The sequence below is a fragment of the Pyrus communis genome, chromosome 5 (assembly GCF_963583255.1).
Source record: "Pyrus communis chromosome 5, drPyrComm1.1, whole genome shotgun sequence".
Lineage (NCBI taxonomy): Eukaryota > Viridiplantae > Streptophyta > Magnoliopsida > Rosales > Rosaceae > Pyrus > Pyrus communis.
Genome location: NC_084807.1, coordinates 4,127,881 through 4,141,006, shown reverse-complemented (window position 1 = coordinate 4,141,006; position 13,126 = coordinate 4,127,881). Strand labels below are relative to the sequence as shown.

At 35.8% G+C, this 13,126-nt stretch overlaps 1 protein-coding gene across 2 annotated transcripts; it reads left to right on the top strand.

The window, feature by feature from the left end:
• The first annotated feature begins 2,785 nt into the window (after positions 1-2,785).
• On the top strand, positions 2,786-12,527 carry LOC137733842 (uricase-2-like). Of its 2 annotated transcripts, none has more exons than XM_068473036.1 (8): positions 2,786-3,230; positions 4,006-4,098; positions 4,970-5,045; positions 5,983-6,092; positions 7,135-7,226; positions 7,384-7,557; positions 7,635-7,725; positions 12,438-12,527. In XM_068473036.1, exons 1-8 carry the CDS (start codon positions 3,027-3,029, stop codon positions 12,519-12,521), a joined length of 924 nt encoding a protein of 307 aa, XP_068329137.1. In that variant the 5' UTR covers positions 2,786-3,026; the 3' UTR covers positions 12,522-12,527. The 2 variants fall into 2 exon arrangements, with proteins under 2 accessions (XP_068329137.1, XP_068329136.1); XM_068473035.1 differs by lacking the exon at positions 12,438-12,527 and adding an exon at positions 8,589-8,943 and having other exon boundaries at positions 2,789-3,230.
• Positions 12,528-13,126: the final 599 nt, after the last annotated feature.

The following is a 13,126-nucleotide window of genomic DNA, read 5'->3' as shown; positions in this document are numbered from 1 at the left end:
TTAATACTATGGTATAATAGTATTATTTTCGCTTGTAAGTAAGAGATCTTAAGTTCAATTATATCTCTTTTTCATCCATGTCCTTCCGCCTCTTTAAATTTTTTACTTATAACATGTTTTCAGTACACTCTTGACATGTTATCAATATGCTCCTAAAGCTAGGCTTCAGATTTGGAGAGGTCCCCTCAACAACGGAGTTTGGTTACATCAGTCAAGTACTTCTATACGTGATTTCAATTTAAAAAATTTCAACCTTAGTTGCATAAAACATTCATCATAAAGTAAGAGCCTAATTTTACGTTCGATTTTTGTGAAGTGGGCCCAAGCTGCAGTTAAGGGTGAAACCAAGATTTTTATCTTGGATGGACTACTTGAAATTAGTACCGTAGAATCATATGTTCAATTTTTTTGCTATATAAAATTATATAATAATCAACATAAAATAACAACAATGAAGAATAAACTATTCTCAAAATCGTAACCCTAATTCATAAACTCAAAAACCATGTAAATAATTAACCTACTAACTAAATCAAGAATAAGTAAATAAAAAAAATAAAAAAAACACATAAAAGATGACATTCGTTGGAAAATCTTAATGAAAAGTAAGAAAATTGCAGATACAAAGATTTAATGGTGGATTAAAAACAAGTTTTTTTTTCTTTTGTTGAGTGAAAAGCATAGAAGCAGCGGTAGCTACAGCCCACTTAGCCATGTGAGTGACTCCGCCGGTGCCAATAGACACGTGAAAGGACGTCTGAGACGAGTTTGGCTAGCATTTCTTTAAAATATTTAAAGTTAAATTTTATAAAAAAAAATGTTTTTTTTAGGGTATATTATCAATTTCCTCCCTGAACTTGTGACCATTAGCCAATTTCCCCCCTCAACTTTAATTTTGGCCAATTTCCCCCCTGAACTCTCATGATTAGTCAATTTCCCCCCTCAACTTTAATTTAGCCAATTTCCCCCCTTAACTCTTATAATTAGTCAATTTGCACCTTACTGTTAAATTTTTAATTTGATCATAATTAAACAAGTGTGTGTAAGAAACTAAATAAGATGTATGTTAATCATGTTCCTATATCTTTATCCTATTACAAATAGATTAAAATTTAGAATTTTACAATTTATCATAGATAGTATTATTAGTCATAATAAATCAATATGGAGTAATTTTATTTGATTTTTGACTATACAAAATTGATAACAAAAAGGATTGATGTGTAAATTTTTGTATGCGAATACAATTTTCTTTGTAAAAGTGAAAGCTAAGTTCAAGTAAATTGCGGAGAATCGAGCTTTAGTAAAAAAATGGCTAGTCTATTCATAATTTTCGACTCCTTATTAAGAATAACCCATTTTATTGAAATAGGTTTGATCCATGAGTTTAGGATTATTATTTCTTTTTGTTATTATTTCTTCTTCTACATGCTTTAAACCCGATTCATAACTTTTTCTTATAATCAACCCATGTCACATACTAACTGTATTATGTTTTTGTACATTTTACCCTATATTATGCAGGTGAGTTTATGTTAATTTTAGTACTTTGTTGGAAGCTATTAGAAAGATTGAAAATTAAGAAAAGAATAGATGGAAAATTAAAAAAAAAAAAAAAATAACAGTAGGGTGCAAATTGACTAATTTTGAGAGTTGAGGGGGGAAATTGGCCAAATTAAAGTTCAGGGGGGGAATTGACTAATTATGAGAGTTGAGAGGGGAAATTGGCCAAAATTAAAGTTCAGGGGGGAAATTGGCCAATGATCACAAGTTCAAGGGGGAAATTGATAATATACCCTTTTTTTTATGAATATGCTCCTAACGCTAGGCTTCAGATTTGGAGAGGTCCCCTCAATAATGGAGTTTGGTTACATTAATCAAGTATTTCTATACATGATTTCAATTAAAAAAATTTCAGCCTTAGTTGCATAAAACATTCACCATAAAGCAGGAGCCTAATTTTACGTTAGATTTTTGTGAAGTGGGCCCAAGCTGCAGTTAAGGGCGGAACCAAGATTTTTTTCTTGGATGGGCTAGTTGAAATTAGTATCATAAAATCATATGTTCAATTTTTTGGCTATATAAAATTATATAATAATCAACATAAAATAACAACAATGAAGTATAAGCTATTCTCAAAATCGTAACCCTAGTCCATAAACTCAAGGACCATATAAATAATTAACCTACTAACTAACTCAAGAATAAGTAAATAAAGAAATAAAAAACAAATAGAAAGTGACATTCATTAGAAAATCTCAATGAAAAGTAAGAAAATTGCAGACACAGAGATTTAAATGTGGATTAAAAACATTTTTTTTTCTTGAGTAAAAAGTATAGAAGCAGCGCTAGCTTGCATAGTATAAATGGGAAAAGGATCCTTGTGCTGAGAATCCTAGAGATTTTGCGATCATGACCGTTCATCATACATCGTGCGATCAGAAATAATTTCAAATTTTAAATTTAAAACTAAATATAAATAGTACTTAACGAAAAATGACCGCACAATATACGATGAACGATTATAATCACATATTCTTAAAAAAAAAAAAAAAAAAAAAAAGGATCTGACCGGATCCTTTTCCGTATAAATGGTCTTTTTGTTTACGGGTTTACCAAAAAACCTCACTGGGCTACAGCCCACAGCCCACTTAGCCATGTGAGTGACTCGCCACTAGAGTGCCAATAGACACGTGGAAGCACGTCTGAGGCAAGTTTGGCTAGCATTTCTCTAAAATATTTGAAGTCAAATGTTAAAAAAAAATTGTGAAAATCCAATCCGATTGGCTGAAATACCCACAGAAAAGATGATATCTCACGTCAAGTGAAAGAGCAGGACAATGGTTTTGATCTGTACATGGTTTTGTTAGTTTGACAACTTCCGACGTTGGTGTCACGCTAGTCTGACTCTAAATCCCATATCCAAATGGAAAGTTGAGAATAATTGGCTGAGGGTAGTTTAAAAGGAAGGCTGTCGGTCTGTCTGGTTGTGTTTGGTGTCCGTCGCCGAATCGCGGAGGGAGACGATGGCGAACAGGATAGAGGGGTTCAACTTTGAGCAGAGGCATGGGAAGCAAAGGGTCAGGGTGGCGAGGGTCTGGCGGAACATCGACGGACGCCATACCATCGTCGAATGGAACGTCGGCATCAGCCTCCTCTCCGATTGCGTCTCTGCCTATACCCGCGACGACAACTCTGATATCGTTGCTACCGATACCATGAAGAACACTGTAAGTAATAAGCCTCTCTCTCTCTCTCTCGTCGAATCAAATCAACAATCCAAGTGATTATGATTTCCATCCACTCTTAATTAATAGATTATGATCAGTGAAATGATATCTTGTTACCTAGATTGATAAATCTTTTGTTAGTTTTTCAAAGATATGTTTTAGAGTTATTAGCCATCTTGATATTGGCGTGTCTTTTCATGTTGGTCCTTCCAATTTAAAATCGATAGAAGTGGTCTTAGAGACTGTCCGCGTCACTTATTTTGCTCTTTCTGTAAAAGATCTCTGTTAAATTGAAGAATCACAGTTCAAGTGGAGGGGTTGATTTGACAAAAATATCCTCAAATTAACGGAGGTTTTGCACAGAAGAACCAAAATGATTGACAGTGGAGAAAACTACTTCTATTAATTTTAAATCTTAGAGACAGGTAGAATCCATGGGTGAAACTGCTGTGCAACATATCAACTCTAATGAACTATTGCTGAGCGATAACTCGTAAGGCATATTTAGCAGCTGATCATGATTCTCAGCACCAAATGGCAAAAATATCGGTTGAAACTGGGAGCGAGGAATTTAAGGTTCCTCAGTTAACATGGCTGCTTATGGACTCTAGTTCCAATTAACAGGATGATACTTTTAATGTAATGTCATACTGACATAAGAGAAAAATAATATGTACATATACATGTTTGTTAGCTTCCCCAGTGCTGGAAATCTGCTATATTTCCATCATTTAGGTTGCTATTCGCTTTGGAATTTAACGTAGTTGCAACGCAGGTGTATGTTAAGGCAAAGGAATGTAAAGAAGAACTTTCAGTGGAGGAATTTGCAGTTCGACTTGCTAAGCACTTCACATCTCTTTACCAGCAGGTAAACACTATGTACTTCAAGTGTTTGTTTTTGAATTTCATCAGTTAATCCCATGCTGTAGATGAAAATAAAAAATGGTTGATATCTTTACCGCTGTCACTGCTGAAATGATGGCTGTTTGTTGTTATTCTTGGTTGGCTTCCTGGTTAACTAATCAAGCTTTCATCTGGACAGCGTAATGTTTTTTTTTTCCTTATCCCTGAAGGCATGACTCATGGTATCTTTTTAAGCTTCTGTTTCATCGGTTGTCTTAAGTTTGGACTTTTTCTGTGCTCTCTCTCTCTCTCTCTCTCTCTCTCTCTCTCTCTCTCTCGTGGTTCGTGTGAAACTTGGTGTCATTCAGCTTTAATGAAACAAATTGTGTCTGGACTGTGTGCTATTGTAAGATCAAAAATAAAATAAAATTTGAGCTAGATATGCTCTCAAGTGAACACAAACAACCGCCCTCTCTCCATACGCACAGAATTTCACACTTAGAATACTGCCTGGTTGCAACTGCAGCACCTCCTTCTGGCCTTGTCTAATGCTTTTAGTATTTGCATAATCTAGAAAGAAAGCTGTCGTTTTTGAAATATAAAAACAAATTACGAAAAGGAGGAAGCTTTCCTTCCTGCAACATTTACTGCTAGTTATAGTAGTCTCCCTGAGAGAGACTTCGATAGAGATAGATGAAGATTGGTAATGATAAGGAATATTTTGGCACAAACTTCCTCTGCCTACTGTTTTGGACAATATTTACAATTTTATCTTGCTTTTCATTTAAAGATTACATTCAAATTGGCATCTCATATTTTTTTTTATTTCTGGTAATATTTGTTGTTGGTAATATTTGATAGTTGGTGAAAAAAATCGGTTGTTCTTATTTTTGTAGGTCACTACTGCCATAGTAAGGATTGTGGAGAAGCCATGGGAGCGTGCATATGTAGACGGTCAACCACATGAACATGGTTAGTCTATCTTCTGTCCTGCATACAATTGTAAGCGAAGCTATAAAGCTACTGTATATGATATCGACTATCTAGTGAAGACTTTATGATGCAGGGCAATCACAATAAGCTGCTGTCGAGCGGGTAAAATAGCAAGGAAATAGAGAGATAAAAGCAATAGAATCGAAGTAGAAAGGACGATAATTGAGTTCTAGGGAGAATCCCAAGCAAAACTCTTAAATCTGAAACTGGAATACATTTGATAAAAAACACTGGATACATGGTTCTCTTAATAGCCTATTTATACTAGATTACAGCTGCCCAGAAACCCTAATCTTGTTTGCTAAGAAATCTCATCCAACTAGGACTTACCTAATTAATCACATTCCTATTTAGAATACATTAAACACATAGGGAAGCATAGAAAATATTAAAGAACTAAATTTCCCAGATTAACTAAAACCTTAGCCTAATTCCCCAGTGGACACAAGCAATCTTGAAGATCTTTCTAGATGCTCCTCCATCACTTTATAAGCAGAACACTTGGAAATTAATTAACCATATTTCACATATGAATTATCATTTGCATTTAGCGATTTTTAACTATTTGCTCCACGTTGTTCCTTGTCGTTTTTACTGTATACGAAGATTGTTTATTTAGCTGAGAATTACCTTAACTTGGAACCTAAACAGTGGTAAGTTTCGGGATTAATTTGTTGTCTAGTTGCTTGTAGAGATAGGGTCAAGAGATGACATCATGGATGGTATGTCCGTTCTTGTTGCCTCAAGCTTAATCTTGTTAGGTCACTGTTTTTTGCATCCAAATGTTGAGTAGAAGTCCTTGTTTTTCACATATATTCTGAAAGTATTTCCAAGCATATTGATTTGCAATCTGGAGACATCCATTCTGTTCATTTTTTTAATTTTTAATTTTTTTTCATTGCCATATTTGTTAAAGGTTTCAAATTAGGATCCGAGAAGCGTACAACAGAGGTAATTTTAAAGAAATCTGGTGCACTGAGGGTGACTTCTGGGATTGAAGGACTATCTCTGCTAAAGACAACAAAGGTAATCTTATCCAATCAAATTTATATCAAGGTTTTAAAAGTTGAAGGTGTAATGTGACAATGGATATCGTAATCACTCTGTGCATAACCAAGAAAGGAATCCGCCGGGGGTGGGGGTTGGGACCAAAAGCTAAATCGATCCAAAACTTCATCTACGCTGAATAATCCTAAAAACTCATTCTGTTTAACTCCATCCATATGATCTAAAAAACTGTCATGCCCTTCTACACGTAAAAGTTTTTACAACATTGTCTTTCTCAAGATTTTAAGGTGCATAAGACCCTCGTAACATCTGTTTTGGACCACCTAACTTGAATGACCCTCCTTAAACAATTTCTACCAGATCTGTATCGTAAATGGACAATTAAGAAAAGATGATCGACAGTTCCTTCCCCAGCCCTTCAAAGAAATTTATGGAGCCTTCTTTGAATCTGATTACAATTATTAATTTTCCCTTTAGCCATCAGGAATGCAAGCACTTGAATCTTAAGAGGAATCTTTGCCTTCCAAATTGGATCAAAGAAAATGGATGCGAACTCTCCCCTATGGTATCCCCCTTTGCTCGTAACTGTCCCTTGAATATATACTCCAGCCCCTGACATCAGGGCAAACTCTTCCGACTGTTAAGTCATTGAGATTCCTAACTTAAGTCTTAACCGGAAGGAAACACAGATGCATCTTAAAAATCTTGAAGCTTCTCGATGCTCTTGCTGGAGAGTGGAGAGTGATAAGATCTGGAAACAGAACTTCCAATGCATTAACCTCCGGCTCCTTATGAGTTATCAAAATTTACCATTTCGTGGTTTCTGACTAACATGATATCATCTGCACGTGGTTGTATTATCATGCTAATGCATTATCAATTTACTGAACACGGAAAGGAGACAGAAAAAGTATGCATTGCAAACATTGCAAGTTGATATAATTTGGGAAGACTTTTAACTGCTATTTGCATATTAGCGTGCATGTGTGTTCTTTTTCTCTTGTTGAGTTTGTTGATTGATTGATACTGATGATTTTTTGTTTGGATTCTACCTGAACAGTCAGGTTTTGAGGGGTTTATTAGGGACAAATACACAGCTCTTCCTGACACACGAGAGAGGATTCTGGCTACAGAGATCACTGCATCATGGAAGTATGCATGTTTTCATTTGGTGACTTGATATAATGCTTGTTAAGTGGATTTGGTTTCTTCTGTATTATAGTCTTCAGTGGTTACATTGAGCCTAGAGTTAATTTCCACAAGTGTTTGGAGACTACAAATCTACGTTACTGAAACAAATTGCATGCAGGTACCAATATGAATCCATTTTTAGCATCCCTCAAAAGACGCTGTACTTCACTGAAAGATACCTGAGTGTGAAAAAAGCTCTGGCTGACACTTTCTATGGTCCTCCAAAGGAAGGAGTATACAGCCCATCTGTCCAAAGCACTCTTTATCACATGGCAAAGACTGTTCTCAATGGGTATTTCTCTGTCAGCACACACATTCATATTGCATATGCTTGCCAAATAATATACTTATTCATGTTCATGGTTACAGGTTTCCCGACATAGAAGCAGTACAACTGAAAATGCCAAATATCCATTTCTTACCTGTTAATCTATCTAACAAGGATAATACTATTGTGAAGGTAAGACTCTTTTGTTACGTAAGTTTTTGCATACAAAATCTATATACTTATTAACGTATTGAACTTCTGTTCGGTGGCTCTCATCTGTAGAAGTGTAGTGTTTGAAAAGAGTAAATTGATTTCTTCCCAGTCTGGCATATTACTCAGCAAGCTTTCCTAAAACTATCTTTTCCTTTTATTCTGCTTAGTGCCATGTTGCTTTTTATCTCACATCCCTTGTTTCCCTGCAAAGTAGTTGTCCACTGCGGTGTGCAGTATATTTTGCCTTCCTGGTGCCTTCAGCCCTCACCCTTCATAGCTTATTTAAAGTCTACTATCCCGATGGTCTCTTCTTTGTCCAGTAGTTCTGTGACTGTTGTTTGGAAACTGCTGTTTCTTTTGCCATACTGGAATTGGTATTCCCTGCGCTTTACAGGTTCAATTCATGTTGAGATCACGTAGGAAATAGGTTCTTCGTGATCAAGATTCATGACTAATATTCTTATGTTATTGTAATGTAGAATCGCAAGGATTCTGTTGTCGGAAACTAAATGGCTAGACTTCATCATTTGAATAATTTGCAAGTTGATAAAACCCAGCCAGTTATCGTGTACAATATACACGTGTTTTAGGGTCGTGACAATGACACATCTTTAAAAATGGTATTAGGTTTAATGAGATAAGTGTGAAACCGAATCCTTGGTACAACGAAAACAATACTCTAATGGACAAGACTTTCCGATGCACTGTACTTGTATGTATGTGGATTTTTATGGTGATGTTAATCTGTTATTTCAATCGTTCTTTTCTTGGGGTATTAGCTAATGATGCGTTATCCTTCATTGACTCATGAAAATTTGTTTCTCCTTTTCCGTTGTTTGCAGTTTGACGACGATGTTTATCTTCCAACAGATGAGCCACACGGATCAATAGAAGCTACTCTAAGCCGTTTCTGGTCAAAGATGTAGTTCTCGCCATTTCTGTACTTGTAAACTTTTAAAGATACAGAACCAGTTTGTTCGACGTTTGAAGCTATAAGCTTAACTTTTCCTGTAAAGTAGAAAGTATTTCTGAAGAAGACTAAGTCCGACCTCAAGAATGTCTGGAGGTTTAGAACTGATGCAACTGTAAAATAGAAATAAGAGTGTTGATATGATGAATAATGTTTAGAAGTCTGAAACAACTGAAAACCTAAAGTTTAATTCTACATATACAAGGTCAATATGTTGTTTTGACAAACCAATATTCTTTTTATACGAGCGATATTCCAGGAAATTAAAACTTCTCTAGTTTAAAATGGAATCCAAGGAACGGTAAGATGTAATTAAGGATTATTCCGCTAAATCTAATTTAGCGAAATTTTTACAAATACATCTTTGCATGAGATGTCCTGGAGCATTGGATTATTGGATTTATATGGGTGGATCTTGACAATGTTAGTCTAAAAACCGTTTAAACATCAGTATATCCCATACATCAGTTTTTGGGAAACTTCGTTTTTGTTACTTTAGAGACACACACGCTAGAGGTTTTTCTTTTTTTTTATGTCGATGGAACCACATCCATGCCGATCCATCGGATGCCGTAAGCCAACAGAAACAAGTCTCCTCCCGTGTGGTGTGACAAATGTGTGTAGAACCATGTAGCACCCATATAAGAGATGCGGTGTGGCAGATGTCTAACTCCAAACAAATCATGAAATTAAAATAAAAAACAAGCCTGGAGTCCATTGGCGCTAACCTCTGAGTAAAAATGAAAAAAGGAGTACAAAAGAAAAAAACGGGTGTGAAGATCACTTAACAATCTAGAGTGTTTTTGTTGCAGTATTTGAAATCAATTGCGTATTTCATGCGTTTTTCAACTTTTCTATATGCAAGATTAGTTTGACATATGGACATCGTAGCATCATGTTGCATTGCATCGTGTTAGTGTCATGAGATGAAAAGAAAGAGCGCGTCAGTAAAGAAAAATAAATCACTGTTGATGAAATTAAGTTGCCACAAGAATTCCACTCCACATTTAAATTTAGTAGGTAGGAAAATGCTTAATAGAAATCACTTTCAATATGAAGTTGTCACGAAAGTTACTCTCCTTCAACTTGGCCACATTCACATTGAAAGGTAGTAGGTAGGTTACAAACATAGAAAAATGATTGACTTTAGTAATCACTAGTGCATATTGAAATTAAACCCTATCTCTTTTGGATACAAACATAGAAAAATGTTCGTTGATTAAACGTGTGATTTGTTTTTAACTGCTATGGAGCTTCATCTCTCAGCAACATTGTTGAGGAGATCTTAGTCCAAGTACTTCATGGCACCAAAATGTTCGTTGATTAAATGTATAAGTTGATATACAAGGCCCAAAAGTTAGAAGCCGACAAGGCTCTTGAGCTTTTAAGTTTGAATGCTTTCTGAAGAAAAGAACCTTCAGTTGATTATTTGAGACTCGCACAGCGTGCAATAACTTATACTCATGGCCTTCCATCAGCTCTTAATCTTATAGGTTCTCATCTGTATAATATCAAGCTATATTGGATAGTTACGATCCTTACGGTGGAGAACTTTATAGAGGATTTCAATGAATACTTCAGAAGAGTGATGATGCCTGGGATGATGTCGTGCAATCACTTTTCTTGCTCAAGCTTCAAAACTGTAACATTACCACCAGAATCTCCATCATACCTGCAAGCACAGTTGTCCAATACATAAATTTACTCGAAACAAATGAAGCCGCCTATCTACTCGATCGATCCCAATTGGGAGTGACACACACTTACATGTAGGGACTATATGCTGCATAACCGTGGGCAAGGTAATATCTTGTTGAAAAGGATGAACATCAGCCAACATGTTCTTTTCTATGTCCCAAACCTAAGCACAACATTGCAAAATAATTATTACACGGCAGTAGATAAACAAAGCCAAAAACTAAGTTTCGATAATTCATTCGTCGAAGAATGAAAAATATATCAGAGGAAAGCATAGTATAGAAACTTGCCTCGGTTTGGTTCTTGGTATGTGCATTTAGAAGTATGCCTTGGTTCTCCGTAAACTGACTGCTATACTGACTATTGAATCATCGTACGAGAGAACTGACTGCTATACTTTTCAAGAAGAACAAAAGGGTCTCTAAATTTCACTACATTAACAAGAAAACCGAAACAAAACAGTTGGAAATCGAAGAAAGTAACACGTAATACTTGTACCCTGTAAAAACTTGCTTGGAACTGCATTGACAGACTCAAGTAGAGCTTCAGTGTTATCTTTGCCAAATAATTTGATTCAGCCATCCCTGTAAATGTGAAGAAATTATCATATATATTTCAAGTGAACGAAAATGAAGACAAAAGACGAACATCTTGCACAGACAATTTCTGAAAGGCAATAACAAGGCTAACTTTGGTAGAAGAAATGGACTACTTGGTTGAATTTGCAAGTAATTTACGGATGGAGTCATAAGCCAACAAGTTACAGCCTGATGGTATTCCATGATGGAATAATATACGTGGATCTTTATCACTGCCTTTAAAACTATGATCAGACTTTCCTCCAGGCTACAAAATACATAACAAATAAGTAATGTTAACTCTTAAACTGCCTTTAGAAACAAATAGATAAATCTGATTTTTAATTCAATACTGTCATCAACTATTTCTGCCACAAAAGCAGCATAAACACTGACCAACAAAAAAAGACAAAGTTTGAGTCTATCCCGACTTCCGAGTGACTTGTTGCTCAAAATAGTTTAGAACCTTTACTTTTGTTCGACTTTCTCCTCCCTAAAAAACCACTTGAGTTGTTTTACTAGAGAACCACATCTATGAGTGCTTCGAATCCAGATGTGAGGAGGCAGGTTAACAACTGAAAATGCCTAATATCCATTTCTTACCTGTTAATCTATCTAACTAGGATAGTACTATTGTGAAGGTAAGACTCTTTTGTTATGTAAGTTTTTGCATATAAAATCTATATACTTAATAACTAACAGATTAAACTTCTGCCAGTGGCTCTCATCCGTATATATCTACTGTTTGAAAAGAGTAAATTGATTTCTGACCAGTCAGGCTTTTTACTCAGCAGCTTTCCTAAACCTATCTTTTCCTGTTATTCTGCTTAGGGCCATGTTGCTTTTTAGCTCACATTCCATGTTTCCCCGCAAAGCAGCTGTCCACTGCAGCGCGCATTTTTCCTTCCTGGTGTCTTCAGCCCTCACCCTTCATAGCTTGTTTAAATTATAGTACGTTGATGGTATCTGCTTTGTCCAGTAGTTCTGTGACACTTATTTGGAAACTGCTGTTTCTTTTACAGGTTCAATTCACGTTGTGATCACGAAGGCAATAGCTTCTTCGTGATCAAGATTCATGAATAATATTCTTATGTCAATGTTGTAACGTGGAATTGCAAAGATTCTGTTAGGCATAGAAATTGCAAGTTGATAAAACCCAGCCAGTTATTGTATTCAATACACACGTGTTTTAGAGGTCGTGAAAATGGCACATTTTTAAAATAAGGGATTAAGTTTAATGAGATACGTGTGAAACCAAATCCTTGGTATAACGAAAACCCACAGACGCTAATGGACAAGACTTTCCGATGCATTGTACTTGTATGTGGACTTTATGGTGAGGTTAATCTATAATTTTAATTGTTCTCTTCTTGTGGTATTAGCTAATGATGTGTTATCCTTCATTGAGCCATGAAAATTTCTTTCTCCTTTTATGTTGTTTGCAGTTTGAGGACGATGTTTATCTCCCAACTGATGAACCACACGGATCAATAGAAGCTACTCTAAGCCGTTTCTGGTCAAAGACGTAGTTCTCGCCATTTCTGTATTTGTAAGCTTTCCAAGATACAGAACCAGTTTGTTCGACGTTTGAAGCTAATAGCTTAACTCCTTCGTTAACTGTAAAGTACAATGTTTCTGAAGAAGACTAAGTCCGGCCTCAAGAATGTCTAGAGTTCTAGAAATGATGCATGAGTGGGGGATACGATGAATAATGTTCGAAAGTCAAACAACTGAAATCTAGAGTTTATTCTATGCTTGGATCAATATGTTGTTTTGACAAACCAATATTCTTTTTATACGAGCGATATTCTAAAAACTTAAAACTACTCTAGTTTATGGGAACGGAGATCTGAACTTAATCTACGTTTAAGAATGTTGTTAAATTCCAATTCACACTCGGCCTCCAGCCTCCTTCCGTGTGTAAGTACACATTTGTAACAAAGACATTGATGCAGATTAATCAAAGAGTCATGTGAGACAGAGATCCTAGACTATTTTAAATAACACACTAACCTTGATATATATTTTCTACCAAAAACAGACGTGTAATGACTGGAAAGTCAACAGCTACCAGTATAGGGGGAGCACGGCAGGCACTGGACTGGAGGACCACAACACCACCAGGGAGGGAGGA